The sequence below is a fragment of the Cotesia glomerata genome, linkage group LG10, assembly GCF_020080835.1.
Source record: "Cotesia glomerata isolate CgM1 linkage group LG10, MPM_Cglom_v2.3, whole genome shotgun sequence".
In the NCBI taxonomy this organism is placed as follows: Eukaryota; Metazoa; Arthropoda; class Insecta; order Hymenoptera; family Braconidae; genus Cotesia; species Cotesia glomerata.
Window position 1 is genome coordinate 15,509,178 of NC_058167.1, and position 17,336 is coordinate 15,526,513.

The following is a 17,336-nucleotide window of genomic DNA, read 5'->3' on the forward strand; positions in this document are numbered from 1 at the left end:
TTATATAAAAACAAATAAAAAATCCTTGATAACTAGACTTGGAATACATTTTTAATCTATCATAAGTCTATGATACTCCTGAAAATAACAATTGTGAGTTGTCAATTAAAATAAGTATTACTTTTATATATTCTTATAAATTATTAAATAAATATTTTTTATTTAAAGTCAACATTTATAGTAGAAAAAATTTTTTTAGTATGACTTTTTTTACAATTAAATATTTTTAGAAAATTAAAAATAATAAAACAGATTATTTAAGAATTTTTTGCGTCATATCGTCATGCAACTGGTAAAAATTTTAATATTTTCAACTGAGATATTTTAAAAACTAACAATAAAAAAAATTGATTTTATCGTGGTAATTATAAAGAAAATTCAACTGTGGAAATAGCACCAATTAAAGTCGATCAAGTTTATAGAAAATATTTCTATCTGTAGTGGATTATGATGTAATAATCATAATAAATTAAATAGTCCTCTTGAAACCATACTATTACATTATTGTGTCTTCTATTTTTTTAATTTAACCAAGTATGAATATGATTGAATAAAAATAAATATTAACAGCGTTGAAAATAATAGATTGTTAAGTAATTGCATAAATAAATAAATAAATAATTGAATGAAATTGAATATCAGACATAGATTAAAAAATAAATTTTTCTAAACGATTCAATAAGTATAATAATGAATAGTAACGATACTATAAAATATATCCATTGAATTTGAATGATGTGTAGAGTTAAAAAAATTGAATTTCTTAACCGCAGTAACAGTATAACCGCATGTTAAAATCATCAACACAAGTACTTTGTTTACCGTATGAATTGAGTCTGCCAATAGAACCCACTATCGTACTATTACCCGTATTATCGTGTCTCACTGTTGCCTCAAATATTGCATTGCTCGGTATGGTTTTAATAGCTATTGTATAATCAATCCATGGTACTAGCGATCTCTCTTCATCTTTGTCTTTTTCTTCACCATGAGCACTCCATACTTTAGCATCAATAACTTTACTTAACTTCAATAATGAGCACTGTGGATACTTTTTAATCATTGTATTTAATTCATTGATTATGAAATCAGTAGCATTCTTTACAGCAGAATCATCGTGTGAGATATTAGTACTTTTATGACACATACACCAATGTCCAGGTATTCCCGCCGTTGAGCAATTACGTTCATCAGGTATTGTTAAAAACCAACTTATACCACGTGGAAATGATGAATTATTTTTATCATTTAGCATATTTTTAATACGGCTAACAATAAATTGATTGGTTAGATTTTCGGGGTACAAAAAATCCATTAGTGTTTCATGAAAATCATACGGAGTAGTTAAACTGACAGTATTTTGTTGTAAATTATTTACTGCTAATGGAAATTTTTTCTTCCACCATTCTGGTAAAATAATAAACATTAGAGGAAGACTACCTTCAATTCTTCCTTGATAAGTCTGTCGAAATTCACCCCATCGCATTCCATGATCACTCATTACGATAAGTGCCGTATTATTAAGGAAACCTTGATTATTTAGATAACTAATTGATTCGCTGTAAGGAAGATCACCCAATTGCGGGTAGTTAAAAAAATCATGAGTCAAACTAGCTTCCCAAAAAAATGCAAAATAACGATCACCATTAAATTCTTTAACTACTTTTTTAGTGTAGTTCAATAAATTATCAAATGTTTTGCGTGTGCCAACACATAAATCCGCATTAAGTTTGTGCGTATTACCTATATCGGATTCTGCTGCTACGCAATACGGTCGGAAGTAATAATCTGTTGGTTGATTTCGGAATCCTGGCTTAAGATAATTAAATGTTGTCATTGCACATGCATCTTCAGCAAATATCGTTCGATATCCTGATTTACTGAAATTTTTCCATATCAATGGACATTTATCAAATGGTAATTTTGAATTGTTCCAACAATTTGATCGAAACTCTTTTTCTGACAATCCACTTAAAACTGATACGAGATTTGGATAAGTATTATCCCCAATTTTGTTATAACCCATCATTTCAATGGCACCCATTGACTTAAGAGTTTCGATAGTTTTTGGCATCATACGGTGAAAATTCATTCGTGATACTGAATCTAATCCAAGAATTAAAATGCTTAAATGATTTTCATTGTTGTTATCATCTTTTTCCGTTTCGTCTTTTTTTCTTTCTTCTTTTCGTTTTTTTTCAGCAACATGGCATCTTTCTTCAACATTAGGTTTTCGAGGTACAAAAAAATGATAGTCACGATATATTTGTTTACTATTTTTAAAACATTCAACTTTTATGAATTCTGCTGTTATAGTTGTTGAGCTATTAAATTTTTGACACAATGGATCATATCTATAATAAAATATTTATAATAATTAAGATTTACAATTTATAATATTTTTACTGATTGTATGCAATTAATATTTTATCTAAGCAATTTAATACGTTTATTATAACACGTGTTAATCGATCAGAAGTGTTGAAGATTATTTTAATACATTTTAAATATATTTATTGTTTACACTATTCCTATATTTAATTAATAAAAAAATACTTACTTTACAAAATTATCTTGATGTTTTTTACGTTCGAAAATCCGCCAACAACAATCGGCGGTTTCTGTTTCATTATAATACTGATTGTGAGTATCTGGATTTATAAATATAGCCGTATCATTAGACTCAACAAGAGGCAATTGATTTCCAAATTCACATTCCAACGGATTCTCTGTTTCCATAAAATGTTTCGCAAATTCGTTGAATGGATCAAGCTCTGCTATTTGACATCCTTGTTTATGAACAATAAATCCCAACACTGTATTTGTTACTATACTAATTTTTCGTTGTTCTCTTTCTATAAAATTATCTAGAAAAATAAAAATAGTTTTTGTTTTAAATATATTTGTAAAATTAATAATATAATATTTTTTTAAACTTTACCTTGTATCGAAACATTGGCAAAATGATCGATGCTACTACTATTAAATTGATTGGTAATAAAATTATTTATTATTATTAACGAAGCGATCAAGAAACCTAGGATACCCAAGTACCAGGTCCTTACTTTTAGGCCAACATTGCATTTAAAGTTTTTTTCATGTTTAATATTCATATAACGTTGCTGTGACATTTTTTTTTTCAAATGTCACATATTATCCTCGACCTGACACTATCTGACACAAAACAGAAAATATATATTAATCTTTATGCTTATCAGTTATTCTCTGAATTTTATGTATTATATTATTTTTTACCTATTCGTTGATAATAATTTCTTGCACATTTTTTCAAGTACTTTTGACAATTTTATATTATTATTATTATTATTTATTATCCACTTGTATGTGATAAAAATATTGTACATTTTATTTGTACTTTACTTCTGTTAATTTTTAAAAAATACAATAATTTTCATTATTTTAGGTAAATTATTGTATAAATTTAAAAATAAAAATCTCACCAGTAAGCACTTGCAATTAAACATATTAAATAATTTAATTAACGAATAAAAATATGTTGACATGTAAGATAAATAAATTTTTCAATAAAATTTATTGCTTAAATAATTAATGTTACTCAGGAAAAATTACTTCAAACACAGTAGAGGCTACTTAATAATTATAAAATAATAATAAAGTTTTGTAAGTGATTATACTTAATAACATAACAATTTTTCTTCAGGCCGTTTTAATTTTTCTTCGTATTTAAAAAAAAAATTTTTTGCACACCATTTTTTAACATCTTCATGTAACAAAGTTTTTTTTAACAAATTAATTATAGATTTTATGAAAGAACTTAATCTAGATAATATGATACACAAGATATGCAATTTATATGCATCTAAGGCCAAAGTTATCAGTAATGAAAATTAAAATAAAAAAATTTTTCACTATTGTGAATGTTGTCAATTTACGAGCTAAGATTATTTAATCCGTCGGACCAAGTTTCGTCGACGAATTCAACGGTGGTCGATATACAGGAGAATATATTTGCGCGCGCGCCGATCTTTCATTCCATTTGATATTTATTTCTATTTATTTAAACATCGCTTCTAACGACGATAGACTAATATTATTATGTTACGGTTTTCATTGTTATTCAATCAATGTGAGTTAATTAAAAAATGAAAAGAGTATACATATATATATATATATATATAGATTATGTACAGCAAAATATTTTATCAAATCAGTACAATTCGTTTTAGTGATGTTTATTATGTTGAAAAATCATCAATACAATGAGAAAAAATAAAAATAAAAATTCAGACAAGGATTTCTTGTCTCAAGAATTTGTTAAAGTTAACAGTTTAACATATTTATTAATTATTTAATTTAAGAGAAGAATATAAATATCTGTTTTTATTACTGTAAGGAAACAAATGAATAGCTTGACTTGATTTAATAATTTTTTTTTTTTTTTTATTAGCAACTTTATAATATCATGTTTAAAAAAAGATATTTATTATGTAAAAATGGAAATTAAAATAGATATCTCCAACGATAATTTACTATGTTAATAAAATGTTTTTTGATTCAATGCTCAATAGTGGTAATCGAAAATAATTAATAATAATTAATAATAAAATGATAAAATGAATAATTAATCCATATCTTAATCACTATCAAATGAATCTTGATCATTTTCACCAATCGATGATTCATCATTCTCTGAATTCTTCATTCCACTTTGTTCAAAAAAAAATTCCCATATTACTTTTGAATTGTTGATTTGTTTGATTGCATCAGTGAATTCAATGTATGCTTTATTTTCAATCATAAACTTGATCGCATTCTTCTTGAAATCTACCAAATCATATTTATCAGTTGCTACAAGTATTTCAATGACATTATCAGCGGTTAAGGTTTTTATTAACTTTGTTTCGGAAAAATCCATTAATATTTTGACTTGATACTTATCAGCGAAAGAAAGTAATTTCAAGATTAAGTCACTGTCGTTGTCTTTCTCAACTTTTCCGGTGTACAAAAATCTCAATACTTCTTCAACAGTTTCTTTATCAAATCCCTTAAAGCTAATAATGCATTTTTTTTGCTTTTTCGAGTTAAGCATTGTCTCCAGTACAGGACTGTTCTTGCCTAATACAATTTTATGAGCAGAAAATGTTTCATTCTCAACCTTTATAGTGACGTCACTCAATTCGGATGAAAATAAATAGTTCTCCATTTTGTTTAGTATTGGAACATAAATATTTCCATACTTATTGCATCCTTGAAATTCTACTTTACAACTAATTCTATAGGGTCCTTTAGAATTAATATCTTTAAATATTAATTCATCGGAGAATGATTTTGAACCCAATAATGTTGTACTTTGCATCTTACTATCTCCTATTTTCAGTTCAATGTCAAATGTTTCTTTGAGAGTTCCTATCTTCTTGACTTTCAAACGAGCTCCAGCATACCGTTTAAAGTATATGCAAAATTTCACATTATCGTTATTAGGAAAGTTGAAATATTCCGAAGCTGTCCAATTCAAACTAGAAATTTTCTCATTCGGTAGGTCCCACTTATACGTGATTTCACTACAACTATTGGTATTTTCAACTTGCATTTTTAATTGGTTATGGTCGTTTTTTATACTTTAAGCTGCTTGATTTTATAGCGTCCTATACAGAAAAAAAAAAAAATAATTAATGTTATTATTCAAGACTAATACATTTAATATAATAATTAATTATTTAAATTAACCGTACTTACTCAGTTTTTAATATTTTTTAAGGAAAATCGTTGAGATTTAAATCACGGAAAATAAATCGTTTTTGTGTTTTGTTTAGTCTTATTATAGCGTCTCATCCAGAATTCAAAAATCTGCGCACGCAAACACATTCTAAATTTTTGTAATTACACAAAATATAGATAAGTAGTAGTAGTAATGCTCTGAGGATGGTAGTTTCAAAGTTTCAAAGGTTTTTTTTTCGACTTGAGACAAAAACAAGTAATGAGGGAAATTCAGGCCCTTGATTGACTAAAATTGGCATTATAGTTGGAGGACCTACACCCTTATAAGGTGTGTACCTACATACCTGAACGAAAATACACTAACCATGTAAAATATTTTTAAATTAGTGCCAATTATTACACCGCACATGCGTATTACGGTTTTCAACAATCGATTAATCACAACTGCGATTTAAAGTATTTTACTATCGATTTTTATAATAATCGATTTAAAATTTTACCATTTTCTCATTACGTATTTTGCATTGCCCTCGTGTTGAAAACCTCAATAATTTAAACGTTTTGTTACGGTATTGTTTAGATATCTCATTAAGTGATTATTGTATTTAACAACTAAAATTCATAACCTTTGTACTTAAATTTAAAAAAAATATCTCAAATTTATAAAAAAAAAAACCGTAACGTTAATAAATAAAAAAAAAAATCAACTACCGGTTTGTGATTCCCATTTCTTTGTGTAAAATTAATTTCGAATGTTTGTTGATTTATATTTTGATAATAAAAGTATAAACACGTTAGATCAACTTACAGTAAACTAAACATTCATGAATAAATCTAATTATTAAAGTAATAATAAATTTGTTAATTATTAAGTTTATAAAATGAGTCTTGCGGATGGTGGAGCGTTATCACGCTATGAAATATTTTCATTAGTTGCAAAATTATCATTAGTAACTGCATTTGGTTTTTTTGGCATGAGATGGATGATAAATCAAATTGATCCAATAACAAAAACCAGAAAAAAGACTCAAGAAAAGGTTTTATGTCAATAATTATTTACCTATTTACTATATAATCATATTTATAAATAATTTTATTATATTCTAACCTCAATATATTTATATTATCTTGTGTTTTTATTATTTTAGGCTAGAGAACAATTGGCAAAATTGGGAATTACTGCATCAATAGATACCAACCAATTAACTGAATATGAAATGTTGATTGCAGCTAATCTTATTGACCCTAAAGATATACCAGTATCATGGAATAATATTGCTGGGCTTGATACAATAATTCAAGAGCTCAAAGAAACTGTAATACTTCCAATTAGACGAAAAAAATTATTTGAAGATTCGAAATTAACACAAGCTCCTAAGGTATAAATAGTTAAAATATATAAATTATTAAAGAATTTTATTTATTTTATTAAAACAATCTAATGATTTAAATTAACAAAATTTGTCAATGTATTTTTTTAAAGGGTGTGCTTTTACATGGACCACCTGGATGTGGAAAAACAATGATTGCTAAAGCAACAGCTCGCGAAAGTGGCACTTGCTTTATTAATTTAGATGTGGGCATGCTTACTGATAAATGGTATGGAGAAAGTCAAAAATTAACGAACGCTGTATTTTCTCTAGCTGTAAAATTACAACCATGTATAATATTTATTGATGAAATTGGTAAGTTAAGAAAAATTATTTCATATATTTAATCTAATATAATAATAATAATAATAATGATTTAGTAAATTGAAATGAATATTTCTAGACTCATTTTTAAGAGTACGTAGCTCTCAAGATCATGAAGCAACTGCTATGATGAAAGCACAGTTTATGTCACTGTGGGATGGTTTAATCACTGATCCTTCGTGTACAGTAATTATTATGGGAGCAACTAACAGACCAAAAGATTTGGATCGCGCCATTCTCAGACGATTACCTGCGACATTTCACGTCGGCCTACCAGTCAGTATTTTTGATAATTATAATTAAATTACGATTTACTGAGGTACTAATTTTAATTAATAATTCTTTTATACAGACTGTAGAACAACGCACAGAAATTCTTAAACTTATTTTGAAAACTGAGCCTATTGATACAGACGTTGATATCGATAAATTATCTAAATTAACAGAAGGTTTCTCTGGATCTGATTTACATGAAATGTGCCGTACAGCATCATTGTATCGTGTTCGTGATTATTCACGAGAACACCCAAAGTAAGTTCAAAATTTTTATATAATATATTTTTATTTTTAAAAATATTTATTAAAAAATATTTATTTGCAGCTCATTTCATGATATGTTAGAAAATGCCAACAGTGATGAAACTTTGGCGAACACAAGTAGTAGTAATGATGAAGAATATCATGATACTTTGCGGCCGATAGTTCACGATGATTTAATGACTGCGTTTGAAAAGATGAGAATATCCAAAGTAAAAACAGGCAGTTTAAACAATATGTCTAGATTCGATTTAGATTAAATATTTAATTCTATAATAAAAATATTTAATGTTAAAAAAATTTAATATATATTGTAAAAATGTTTAAGTCCTTTTTTAGATTTAAATGCACCATTTTTTTTTTTTTACTTTTTATTTTACTGCTGCTTTTTTCTGCCGAATATAAGATACTTCACTATTAATTGATTGATAATAATTTACATTGTTAATTGATTGTAAATTATTGTTTTAGGAAATTTAATTAATTAAGTATGAAACTGTAAATATTAATATTAGATTGAAATATTATAAAAATTTTTAGGCTTTACAAAAATTGTATGTGATGCCTTAAAGACATTAAATTATTATATACTTAAAAATATATCTAATGTATACGTCATTATTTATTTCTCATACAAAATTTTTGTTTTTACGTCTTTGAAAACAGAATTGGTAAATTTTATTGTCCAATTTATTAAGTCAATTTGTTTTACGTTTATTTTTTTATAGACAAAAAAAAAAATTAATTGATAATCATCATTGCGTTGTTGAAAGAACAAAAATTCCCACTGCAAAATATATATGCTTATCAGTGGTTCTCAAATTAAAATGCTTCTCAAACAAAGAAAAACAGAAAAAGAGCCAACATCTTGTAAGATGTGTAGTTGACATATAAGTTGTTAATTTTATTTCCATCATAATTATAAATAATAAAATACTTATTTTTAAAATAATTTTATTGTAAATAAATCAATAAACAAATAAAAAGGTCAATAATTCTACCGTTCGGTAGAAACGTCGAACAGTAGTTGATATTTTTGAGGTTATAAAAAATGATTTGAAATAAATAAACGTCAAGAATGGACAAAGAACGGTAAATTTTTTGATAAATTTTCAATTTTAAAATTAGTTACTTGTACATTTATTTTAGATTTTCTATGCTGCTGTTGGAGCCAGGTGAAATTTTTTTTCAAGATTACAGTGTTCGAATGAAATTAAATCAAACATCAGATGGTGAAAATTATGATTGGATGGATGGACGATTAAAATTATGCTCGAAATCATTAGTATTTGTTAATAAAGATATTAATGAACCACTTATAAAATTTCAAATGAAGGAAATTATATCAATTGAATGTGTCACAGATGAAAATAACGAATCAGGGTAAATAGTTTTTTTTTTTTTTTTTTTTTTTTTAAATTTTTAAATTTTTATTATTTTTTCAGAAACGTACTGACTATCGCGTGTAAACAATATGCTGAAATGCTTAGAGGAAATCGCCTAGAACCATATAAATTTATACATAAAAAAGTAAACTTTTTATTATCATTTAATTATGCTAATCCAGACGATTGTCTTCCACATATCATGCAACTTTTACGAGCATCAACATTGCCTACGGCTGAACAAAACGCTATGGTTGTTAAAGTTTACTTTAAATATCAGATTGTTATTAATATTAATTTAATAATATGAATTATGATTTTCAGATAATGACTATCGTACATTCGAGACAGTCGAGATTTAATTTTGATACATCTTGGCTTGAAGATTTATATGAACAAGTTGTATTCGAAGTACAAGCTAGTAAAGTATTACCTCTAATTATTAATCCTGGAAGAGTTTTATTAACAAATTCACGAATATATTTCCAGCCATATAATAATTTAGATCAGGTTTTATCATGTTTAGTATTTTTAATTTGTTGAAAAAATATTAATATTTTAATTTTTTTTTTTTTTTTTTTTTTTTTTTGCAGCATCCAGTTTTAAAAATAAATTTAAAAAATGTTAAGAATATTATAAAAAGAAGATTTTTATTACGTCCAATTGTAAGAATTTATTGCTAATCAACTGTTAAAAGTAGAAATTAAAAAAAAAAAAAAAATATTTTTTACAGGGCTTAGAAATAAAATGGACCAAACTTCCTGAAAATAAAGTTGAATATTTATTTTTATCAGTAAAAAGTCAAGAGGATCGTGATAAACTTTATGAAAATTTATTAAATCAGCCAGATCTTGAGCTTGAAATTGTGCCACAAAATCAAATGACAATACAATGGCAAAACGGAGCTTTATCTAATTATGAATACCTTTTATACATCAATAGGTAAAAATTAATTATCAACTAGAAAAAAATAAAAACATTATAATTTTATTCTTGTAGTTTAGCTGATCGAACATTTCATGATTTAACACAATATCCTGTAATGCCATGGATTATACAGGATTATTCATCACCTACTATAGATTTCAATGATCCAAAAAATTATCGTGATTTAACCAAACCTATCGGTGCCTTAGAACCGAGTAGATTAGAACGATTAAAAGTATATCAATATTATAATTAATTAGTTAATAGTAATAATAATCATAATTATAAAACTTATTTTTCATAGGAAAGATATGACGAAATGTCTGGTAAAAAGTTTTTGTATGGATCTCACTACAGTGCACCTGGATTTGTATTATTTTATCTAGTAAGGAAATATCCTCAATACATGTTATGTCTTCAAAACGGTAGATTTGATCATCCTGATCGAATGTTTAACAAGTAAGTAAACGTATAAAAAATATATTTCTATTTCTCCGCTTTCGCTTTAGTTGAAGTAAAAAATATTTAAAATAAAATTTTAATAAATCGATAATCAAAAGGGTAATTTAATAAACAAAAAAAAAAAAAAAAAAAAAAGAGGAGGGTTTAGAGTTAGAATTATTTTTTCAACAAATCTGTGGTTGCTTCATTAACTCAGCAGAATCAATTTGTTGTTACGCTCGTTAACAAGAAAAAAAACACCGACAGTGTAGCGGACGTGTGGAAAAATGTATTGGCAAATATGTCTGACTTCAAAGAACTTGTCCCAGAATTTTATGATCCAAGTAATAATGGTGACTTTCTCGTCAATAATTATGGTATTGATTTTGGATTTCGTTTTGATGGGACCAAAGTTAACGATGTCTTGCTACCACCTTGGGCAAATGGTAAAATTTTAAAGCGAAAATTAAGTAGATATATAACAGAGTCAGATTCATAAAAAAATATTTATAGGACCTGGTGATTTTGTTAAAAAATTAAGAGATGCTTTGGAAAGTGATTGGGTATCTGAAAATCTTCACCACTGGATTGATTTAATTTTTGGTTACAAACAAAGAGGCGCAGAAGCTGAAAAATCCAATAATGGTACATAAAATATATCTAGTTTAATACTATTGATAAAATTATAATTTTAATTTAACAACTCTAAATTGCAGTATTCTTTCATCTGTGTTACGAAGGAGCTGTTGACTTGGATACCATTCAAGACATTAATGATCGTCATGCTTTAGAAGTCCAAATCATGGAATTTGGACAAATTCCTAAACAAGTTTTTACATTACCTCATCCAAAACGTCTTGTTAATACGATTAATTTATCAGCTGACTTATCATTAAGTCGATCGGTTTTGACGAGTGGTAAAAAAATTTTAATCACAGAGAATATTTCATTTATAATAACAACTTTTTTTTTTTTTTTTTTTTTTTTTTTTTATAGAAAGCAAAGAAGAAGCGAATAATTTATCTCTTGAGCAATATATTGTATTTTCGTCCCATAAAGATGTAATAACTAACATAAATTTTATGGGTGATTCAGAAAATATTGCATCAGTTGGACAAGATGGCGTATTAAAAATTTACTCAATGAGTACTAAAAAATTAACACGAAGCATATCACTATCAAATTTACCTTTATCTTCATGTATATTTTATAAAACTAAAAATAATCAAAGCATCCTAGTTGTTGGATCATGGGATAATACATTGTAAGTAATTATAATATTTCCATTGAAAAAAATCATTTATGTTTAATTATACCAGAAAATAATATATTTAAAAATTATTACAGGATATTTTATGATGTAGAGTTTGGTAAAATAATTGACGTTCTCATGGGACATGAAGATGCAGTATCATCATTAGAACTTAGTCCGACAAAAAATATTTTCATCTCTGGATCTTGGGATTGTACTGTAAAAATATGGCACAGCTATGAATCTGGTACAAAAATTAAACCTCATGAGTGTTTAATTGCTCAACTTGATCACGACTCAAAAGTTACCTGTTTAAGTATTTCAAAGTACACAGATTTTTTTTTTATCATCATCATGATTTAATATTTGAAATAAATAATTTACTCTAATTAAAATATTTTTTATTACTAGAGATGAAAAATTGTTGGTATCAGGTACCGAAGATGGTGAAATTTTTTTATGGAACATGGATACTTATAATTTACATTTTATGGTGAAAGGTAATAAATTTTTTTCTTATTCAAATAATATATTGTAGGAAATAATAATTAAACTTATTTAAATGAATGATAATTTCTTTTTCAAGACCACGAATCGAAAATCAATGCTATGACATTTGATTCAGAATGTAAAAATATTATCTCATGTGCAAGTGATAAATTAATAAATGTATTTGATATTCAAACGAGTACGAGAATATACAGTACGTCGTTAGATAATGAACCGATGGCTTTCGGTTGGAACGGTCCATTACTGTTAGTAGGTGATGATCAAGGCTATCTCTCGTTTTGGGATTCGCATGGAGCTTCGTTTAGATCCAAAATACAATGTCATAAAGGTCAGTAGAATATTCACACATAAATATTATTAACAAGTATTTTTAAATTAAATTATATTTTTTATTTTTATTTTTAGGACCATTAACAGCAATAATATTTACAACAGATAACAAATTTGTAATAACTGGCGGTAATGACAAAAAAATTATTGTGTGGAATTGTCATCAGTAATAAAAAATAAATAAAGTGGCTACTTTTAAATTATCGTTTTTTCCCTTGTTATAATTTTATATTTGAATTAATATTATTTGTACACTATAATTAATAAAATACAATATATTTGTTATAAGTACATTTTTTTATTTATTTGATTAATGTTAGCAAAAAAAATATACACGTTTTATCTTTTAGCATCATTTAGTTTATTAATTTAAAACTTAATAAATATAATTAGTGTAATTTTTCTATTTTTACAGGTACTCGTGTTTATTTAAAAGAGAGGTAATTTTTTTAACTGTTCATAAGTTATAAAGAATATAATATTCCATGGGCCCATACGCAGAAATGTTGGCACAAAACCTTTGTACAATGCTAAAAAACCTTCATTTTTACTTGTCTGTAAAATAATAATTTTACATTATTAGTAAATTTATAAAAAAATAAAAAAAATTATTATTATTACCTTTATAAAACAATCTATACTGCCTTTATATATATGGGGTGAAAACGTCCCATTGGTTTTATGCAAACGTTTTTGATTCATTAATCGTGTCTGAAATATATATATATATATATATTAATTTTTAAAATTAGTTAATTAAACTAAAAAGTAGATTGGTTAAAATTTTCGATAATATTTAATAAAACTTACTCGTATAACATCAATAGGTGTCGAAGCAATCGCACTTGCTGTACTAGCTGTAAAGCTTGAAAGAAAATGATTACTGACACTGTCTCCAATATGAGGTATCAAAAAAAATTTCGTTAAATCATAAATGGGCAGCTCCACTGCCGCAATAATTGCTGCTCTTTGAGAAGTAGGTCCAACCCCCTAAATATCAATAATAAATTACCAATAATAATTTTACTTTCTATTTATAAAAAAAATATCTTTAATCTCATTAACGATTTACAAAATTCTAATACTATGTTACAGAGGACTATTTGATGCCAGGGTATTTATTAGTAGATAAGTTAATAGGATAATTGGAGTTAATAAACCTTTGTACGCATAATTAAATAATAAAGCATAAGCTTTTACCCTCCATAAACCGCGAACACCTTCATGTCTATATACTTGATGGAAGCAACCATATAAAGATAGATTTCCTTGATTACCATTGACTTGCATACGAACTTTCACCACATCTGTTGGATTAGCAATAGCACTGGATATAGATCCCGCTATTGCTGCACAAATAACATTTATCAATACTAATTGTTCAGTTCCCCATTTTTCTACTGCTATTTGCTTAAGTGAATAATACGTTCCGAATTTTATTGTTCCATACGTTGATTGCCTCAAAATAGCAGAACTGATCCTGTTGTGAGTTAAAAAATGAATAAAAAAAAAAAAAAAAGAACAAGTTATAAATAAATTATTAACAAACTAAAAATGTAACTTGAGAAAAATTACTGAATTAAAGTAAAACCAAATTTAGTTATAAGCACATTAATTTATTAATGATAAGGCTTAATAACTATTATCGCTTTTACTTAAAAAATAATATTTGAATAAATAGAATGTTCATCAAAATAAAATTTTTATAAACGTCTGATGAAGAGTGGGAATAACTTACGGTTGGAGAAAATTCAGATGGGAATTCATAAAGAGTAGAATCAAGTGCAGGAATATTAGCTGTGATGTTTATACATACTGATAAATCATCTATGTCATCACTTTAGAAGCTATTCTAGATCACAATCATCATTTTATGCTTTTTTTTTTTTTTTCATTTTGCTAAAGATCGTCGTAGAAGCTACCATAATGTGGATTTTTTAACTACGAATAAATCGCTATTATCCCGAGATTATTTTTTAATATTATTATTATTTTTATGTATTAGATTAAAAATATAATACTTTCCATCAGACTATTTTTGGTTTGAATTTTTTATATGATAATTTAAATATATATTTTTTCCAATATTTGTACTTTTAAGTGCAGGAAAATAAGTTATATTTATTACTAGATGAAAAACTTACCCACAATATAGAGATTTAAATCCTTCATATTTGATCATTTGCAATAATGCATCAACCATACCAGAATACTTTAAATTAGCATGTGTTTTATCTAATTTTTGACCTTGAACTTGTAATCGCGTTTTAGTTGTATCTAATGGAAATGTACCTTGAAAAATAAATAAAAAAAGTTAATAATTAAAAATGCATTTAACATAAACAATAATTGATTTTTTAATTTTACCTAATTCTGCAATAATTGAAGCTAAACCTCCGTAAATAAAAGGTTTTATTCCAACTGGTTTATTTTCACCCATTACAATTAGTATGTTTAATTATTTATATATATAAAATTAATTTTAAATTTATTTCTCACGCACGCTTATAAATAATATGGACTTATAGGTTAATCATAATCATCGGTTACATATTTTTGTAAACATTGTTGATTAAAATTTATAAATATTCTAATACTTTACAATAAATAAATTTTCATGACGAATTTCAATAAATACTTAGTTTTAATTGTCAATGATGATAAGAAATAAATAAATTTTTTTTTATCTAGCACTATTTACACTAATTATTTTAATGTGGATGGATGGATTTTGTCGTTTGAGAGACAGGCGCGTAGAGAAACATTGAAGCGCAGTGTAATGAGAAGTGTGTTTTCAATTGGTTATAAAAAATTGACTGAAGATAAATAAGAATTCTAATAAAAGTAATTTTAATGTCAAAAAATTGCGCCAAATCCATGTTCACAAAATTATTTAAATAAATGATAGTGTAAAAAATAAAAAAAACATGCTTTAACAAAAAATAGAAAATAATTTTCAATAAGTTTACAATAAAAATAGAATGATAAACAAAAAATCCATGTTATCGTAAAAAAACGTAAAGAGTTTAACATCAATAAGTAATAATTCAAAATATATTAATGAACACATTTTATTGAATAAATATTAAATATCTTATCTTATAAAATTTATAAACATATAAAATAAAAGTATTTATTTATTTTTTTAATAATAGATAGTCAATTGTCATATGAAAACAGTTTGTTTTGAAAATTATGAAATTTTTGAAAAGAAAGTTAAATGATTTATAAACATAACAATCATTGATATTGTAATTTATTTTGAAAAAAAATTTTGGTATTGTTTTATTATGAATTATAGTAATTAAAAAAAATTGATATTAAAAAAAGTATTCAGAAAATTGTAATTAAATACAAAAATTGTCGGGCCCACATATGTTAGCATCGATTTTTGTAGTGAACGAGCTAGCGGCAGAAAACACTTCTTCGCATAGAGCGAAACAAACCACCCATTTCCCCTTACGGCGTTGGTCGTCAGTTGCCTGACGCCAACTCACTTGCGGGCCCCTGAGACATTTGTATCACGGATTGTTATATATTGAAAACGACTATTTAATAAGCACTTGCGAAAAAAAAATACTATACTGCCACCTATCGAAAGGCATTATAAATTAAAACAGAATTTTATTCAAGAATTCCAGATATTTAAATCTTTGAATCTAAAAACTCAATTTAAGGCTAAACGTAAAAATGATTGTTTTTTTTTTATCATGACAGCTGACTTTTTTGTTTTGATATTGCACCTGGCACTTTAACGGCCGTCAGTCGGCAGGAAAAAAGATTATCCATTTTAGTTGAATTCTTTCATTTTTTACAGACATAATTTGAGGAATAATGACTACGGAAAAAGATTTAATAAATGGTATATTTTTTTTTAATAGTATTTACATTGATATTAATCTTTATTATTTTATTTTATGTTAATTATTTATTTAATAAATATTTTATCTGACTTTATGACAGTTAATAATATTTAAGTTATTTTATTGTCAGCTGTACGAGATTCATTAGAAGCTGATGGAAAACTTGGATGTATTAAAGCTGAAATGCGAAGTGAAGTGCTTAAATTGTTGGACCATTCATCAAAGTCAAGCAAAACAAATAAGTGCGAAATGCCGAGTGACGTATTGCTACTAAACGAGCTGATCAGAGAATATTTTGATTGGATTGGTTACAAATATACTTTGGACGTTTTTATGTCTGGTATTTTAAATTTATTTTAATATTATTAGATAAATGTTATTTTAAAAAATTTATAAAGTTTGATAAAATTTCAGAGTGTGATTGTAAAAAACAGTCATTAGACCGGTCTCTAGTAGCACAAAGTCTGGGTATAGAAGACAATGAAGGAACAAAAAAGCTGCCACTACTTTTTTGTCTGACTGAAACATTTAAAAAACTTAAAAATACTTGATTTATAAAACTTTAAATGTAATATTAATATTAATAATAATCAGTTTAAAAGTATGTAATCAAGTTTTTATTAATTTATTTAAATACGGACAAGATGTTATGAAAGTACAATTGATTTTGTTAAACTTAAACTGACAAACAATAGTT

The 17,336-nt window shown here is 25.8% G+C and overlaps 6 protein-coding genes across 8 annotated transcripts; 3 read left to right on the forward strand and 3 right to left on the reverse strand.

The window, feature by feature from the left end:
• Positions 1-254: 254 nt before the first annotated feature.
• Positions 255-3,494, reverse strand: LOC123272762. Of its 2 annotated transcripts, none has more exons than XM_044739759.1 (5): positions 3,462-3,494; positions 3,256-3,383; positions 2,942-3,170; positions 2,561-2,867; positions 255-2,354 (listed from the first exon to the last, which is right to left on the reverse strand). In XM_044739759.1, exons 3-5 carry the CDS (start codon positions 3,129-3,131, stop codon positions 764-766), a joined length of 2,088 nt encoding a protein of 695 aa, XP_044595694.1. In that variant the 5' UTR covers positions 3,132-3,170; positions 3,256-3,383; positions 3,462-3,494; the 3' UTR covers positions 255-763. The 2 variants fall into 2 exon arrangements, with proteins under 2 accessions (XP_044595694.1, XP_044595693.1); XM_044739758.1 differs by having other exon boundaries at positions 2,942-3,174.
• A 1,007-nt stretch (positions 3,495-4,501) lies between these two features.
• LOC123273119 (BTB and MATH domain-containing protein 40-like) lies at positions 4,502-6,058 on the reverse strand. Its single transcript, XM_044740337.1, has 2 exons — positions 5,719-6,058; positions 4,502-5,627 (listed from the first exon to the last, which is right to left on the reverse strand). Exon 2 carries the CDS (start codon positions 5,570-5,572, stop codon positions 4,616-4,618), a length of 957 nt encoding a protein of 318 aa, XP_044596272.1. The 5' UTR covers positions 5,573-5,627; positions 5,719-6,058; the 3' UTR covers positions 4,502-4,615.
• Positions 6,059-6,221: 163 nt separating this feature from the next.
• LOC123273118 (outer mitochondrial transmembrane helix translocase) lies at positions 6,222-8,236 on the forward strand. Its single transcript, XM_044740335.1, has 6 exons — positions 6,222-6,737; positions 6,849-7,079; positions 7,184-7,385; positions 7,474-7,670; positions 7,747-7,925; positions 7,996-8,236. The coding sequence occupies exons 1-6, from the start codon at positions 6,582-6,584 to the stop codon at positions 8,189-8,191; spliced, it is 1,161 nt and encodes a 386-aa protein (XP_044596270.1). The 5' UTR covers positions 6,222-6,581; the 3' UTR covers positions 8,192-8,236.
• A 511-nt stretch (positions 8,237-8,747) lies between these two features.
• Positions 8,748-12,976, forward strand: LOC123273117 (protein FAN-like). Of its 2 annotated transcripts, XM_044740333.1 has the most exons (16): positions 8,748-9,023; positions 9,081-9,314; positions 9,377-9,569; positions 9,641-9,826; positions 9,910-9,981; positions 10,050-10,258; positions 10,316-10,478; positions 10,548-10,702; positions 10,952-11,130; positions 11,198-11,329; positions 11,401-11,601; positions 11,681-11,948; positions 12,032-12,262; positions 12,348-12,436; positions 12,523-12,774; positions 12,852-12,976. In XM_044740333.1, exons 1-16 carry the CDS (start codon positions 9,010-9,012, stop codon positions 12,944-12,946), a joined length of 2,673 nt encoding a protein of 890 aa, XP_044596268.1. In that variant the 5' UTR covers positions 8,748-9,009; the 3' UTR covers positions 12,947-12,976. The 2 variants fall into 2 exon arrangements, with proteins under 2 accessions (XP_044596268.1, XP_044596269.1); XM_044740334.1 differs by lacking the exon at positions 9,910-9,981 and having other exon boundaries at positions 8,749-9,023.
• A 78-nt stretch (positions 12,977-13,054) lies between these two features.
• Positions 13,055-15,342, reverse strand: LOC123273120 (mitochondrial uncoupling protein Bmcp). The gene is made up of 6 exons (XM_044740338.1): positions 15,144-15,342; positions 14,921-15,068; positions 13,977-14,256; positions 13,587-13,766; positions 13,398-13,487; positions 13,055-13,331 (listed from the first exon to the last, which is right to left on the reverse strand). Exons 1-6 carry the CDS (start codon positions 15,214-15,216, stop codon positions 13,206-13,208), a joined length of 897 nt encoding a protein of 298 aa, XP_044596273.1. The 5' UTR covers positions 15,217-15,342; the 3' UTR covers positions 13,055-13,205.
• A 145-nt stretch (positions 15,343-15,487) lies between these two features.
• On the forward strand, positions 15,488-17,211 carry LOC123273122 (centrosomal protein 20). The gene is made up of 4 exons (XM_044740342.1): positions 15,488-15,620; positions 16,594-16,638; positions 16,770-16,979; positions 17,054-17,211. Exons 2-4 carry the CDS (start codon positions 16,611-16,613, stop codon positions 17,188-17,190), a joined length of 375 nt encoding a protein of 124 aa, XP_044596277.1. The 5' UTR covers positions 15,488-15,620; positions 16,594-16,610; the 3' UTR covers positions 17,191-17,211.
• The last annotated feature ends 125 nt before the right edge of the window (positions 17,212-17,336 follow it).

Bases quoted from the DNA above. Each gene is read 5' to 3' on its own strand.
- LOC123272762 (XM_044739759.1), bottom strand. From the start codon at position 3,131: ATGTCACAGCAACGTTATATGAATATTAAACATGAAAAAAACTTTAAA. The intron at 2,868-2,941 runs GTAAAGTTTAAA...TTATTTTTCTAG, and splicing joins TGCCAATGTTTCGATACAAG to ATAATTTTATAGAAAGAGAA. The intron at 2,355-2,560 runs GTAAGTATTTTT...ATTTTATTATAG, and splicing joins CATCAAGATAATTTTGTAAA to ATATGATCCATTGTGTCAAA.
- LOC123273119 (XM_044740337.1), bottom strand. From the start codon at position 5,572: ATGCAAGTTGAAAATACCAATAGTTGTAGTGAAATCACGTATAAGTGG.
- LOC123273118 (XM_044740335.1), top strand. From the start codon at position 6,582: ATGAGTCTTGCGGATGGTGGAGCGTTATCACGCTATGAAATATTTTCA. The intron at 6,738-6,848 runs GTTTTATGTCAA...TTATTATTTTAG, and splicing joins GAAAAAAGACTCAAGAAAAG to GCTAGAGAACAATTGGCAAA. The intron at 7,386-7,473 runs GTAAGTTAAGAA...GAATATTTCTAG, and splicing joins AATATTTATTGATGAAATTG to ACTCATTTTTAAGAGTACGT.
- LOC123273117 (XM_044740333.1), top strand. The intron at 11,330-11,400 runs GTACATAAAATA...TCTAAATTGCAG, and splicing joins AGCTGAAAAATCCAATAATG to TATTCTTTCATCTGTGTTAC. The intron at 12,775-12,851 runs GTCAGTAGAATA...TTTTATTTTTAG, and splicing joins CAAAATACAATGTCATAAAG to GACCATTAACAGCAATAATA.
- LOC123273120 (XM_044740338.1), bottom strand. From the start codon at position 15,216: ATGGGTGAAAATAAACCAGTTGGAATAAAACCTTTTATTTACGGAGGT. The intron at 15,069-15,143 runs GTAAAATTAAAA...TTATTTTTCAAG, and splicing joins TTCAATTATTGCAGAATTAG to GTACATTTCCATTAGATACA. The intron at 14,257-14,920 runs GTAAGTTTTTCA...AACTCACAACAG, and splicing joins TTTAAATCTCTATATTGTGG to GATCAGTTCTGCTATTTTGA.
- LOC123273122 (XM_044740342.1), top strand. From the start codon at position 16,611: ATGACTACGGAAAAAGATTTAATAAATG. The intron at 16,639-16,769 runs GTATATTTTTTT...TTTTATTGTCAG, and splicing joins GGAAAAAGATTTAATAAATG to CTGTACGAGATTCATTAGAA. The intron at 16,980-17,053 runs GTATTTTAAATT...ATAAAATTTCAG, and splicing joins TTTGGACGTTTTTATGTCTG to AGTGTGATTGTAAAAAACAG.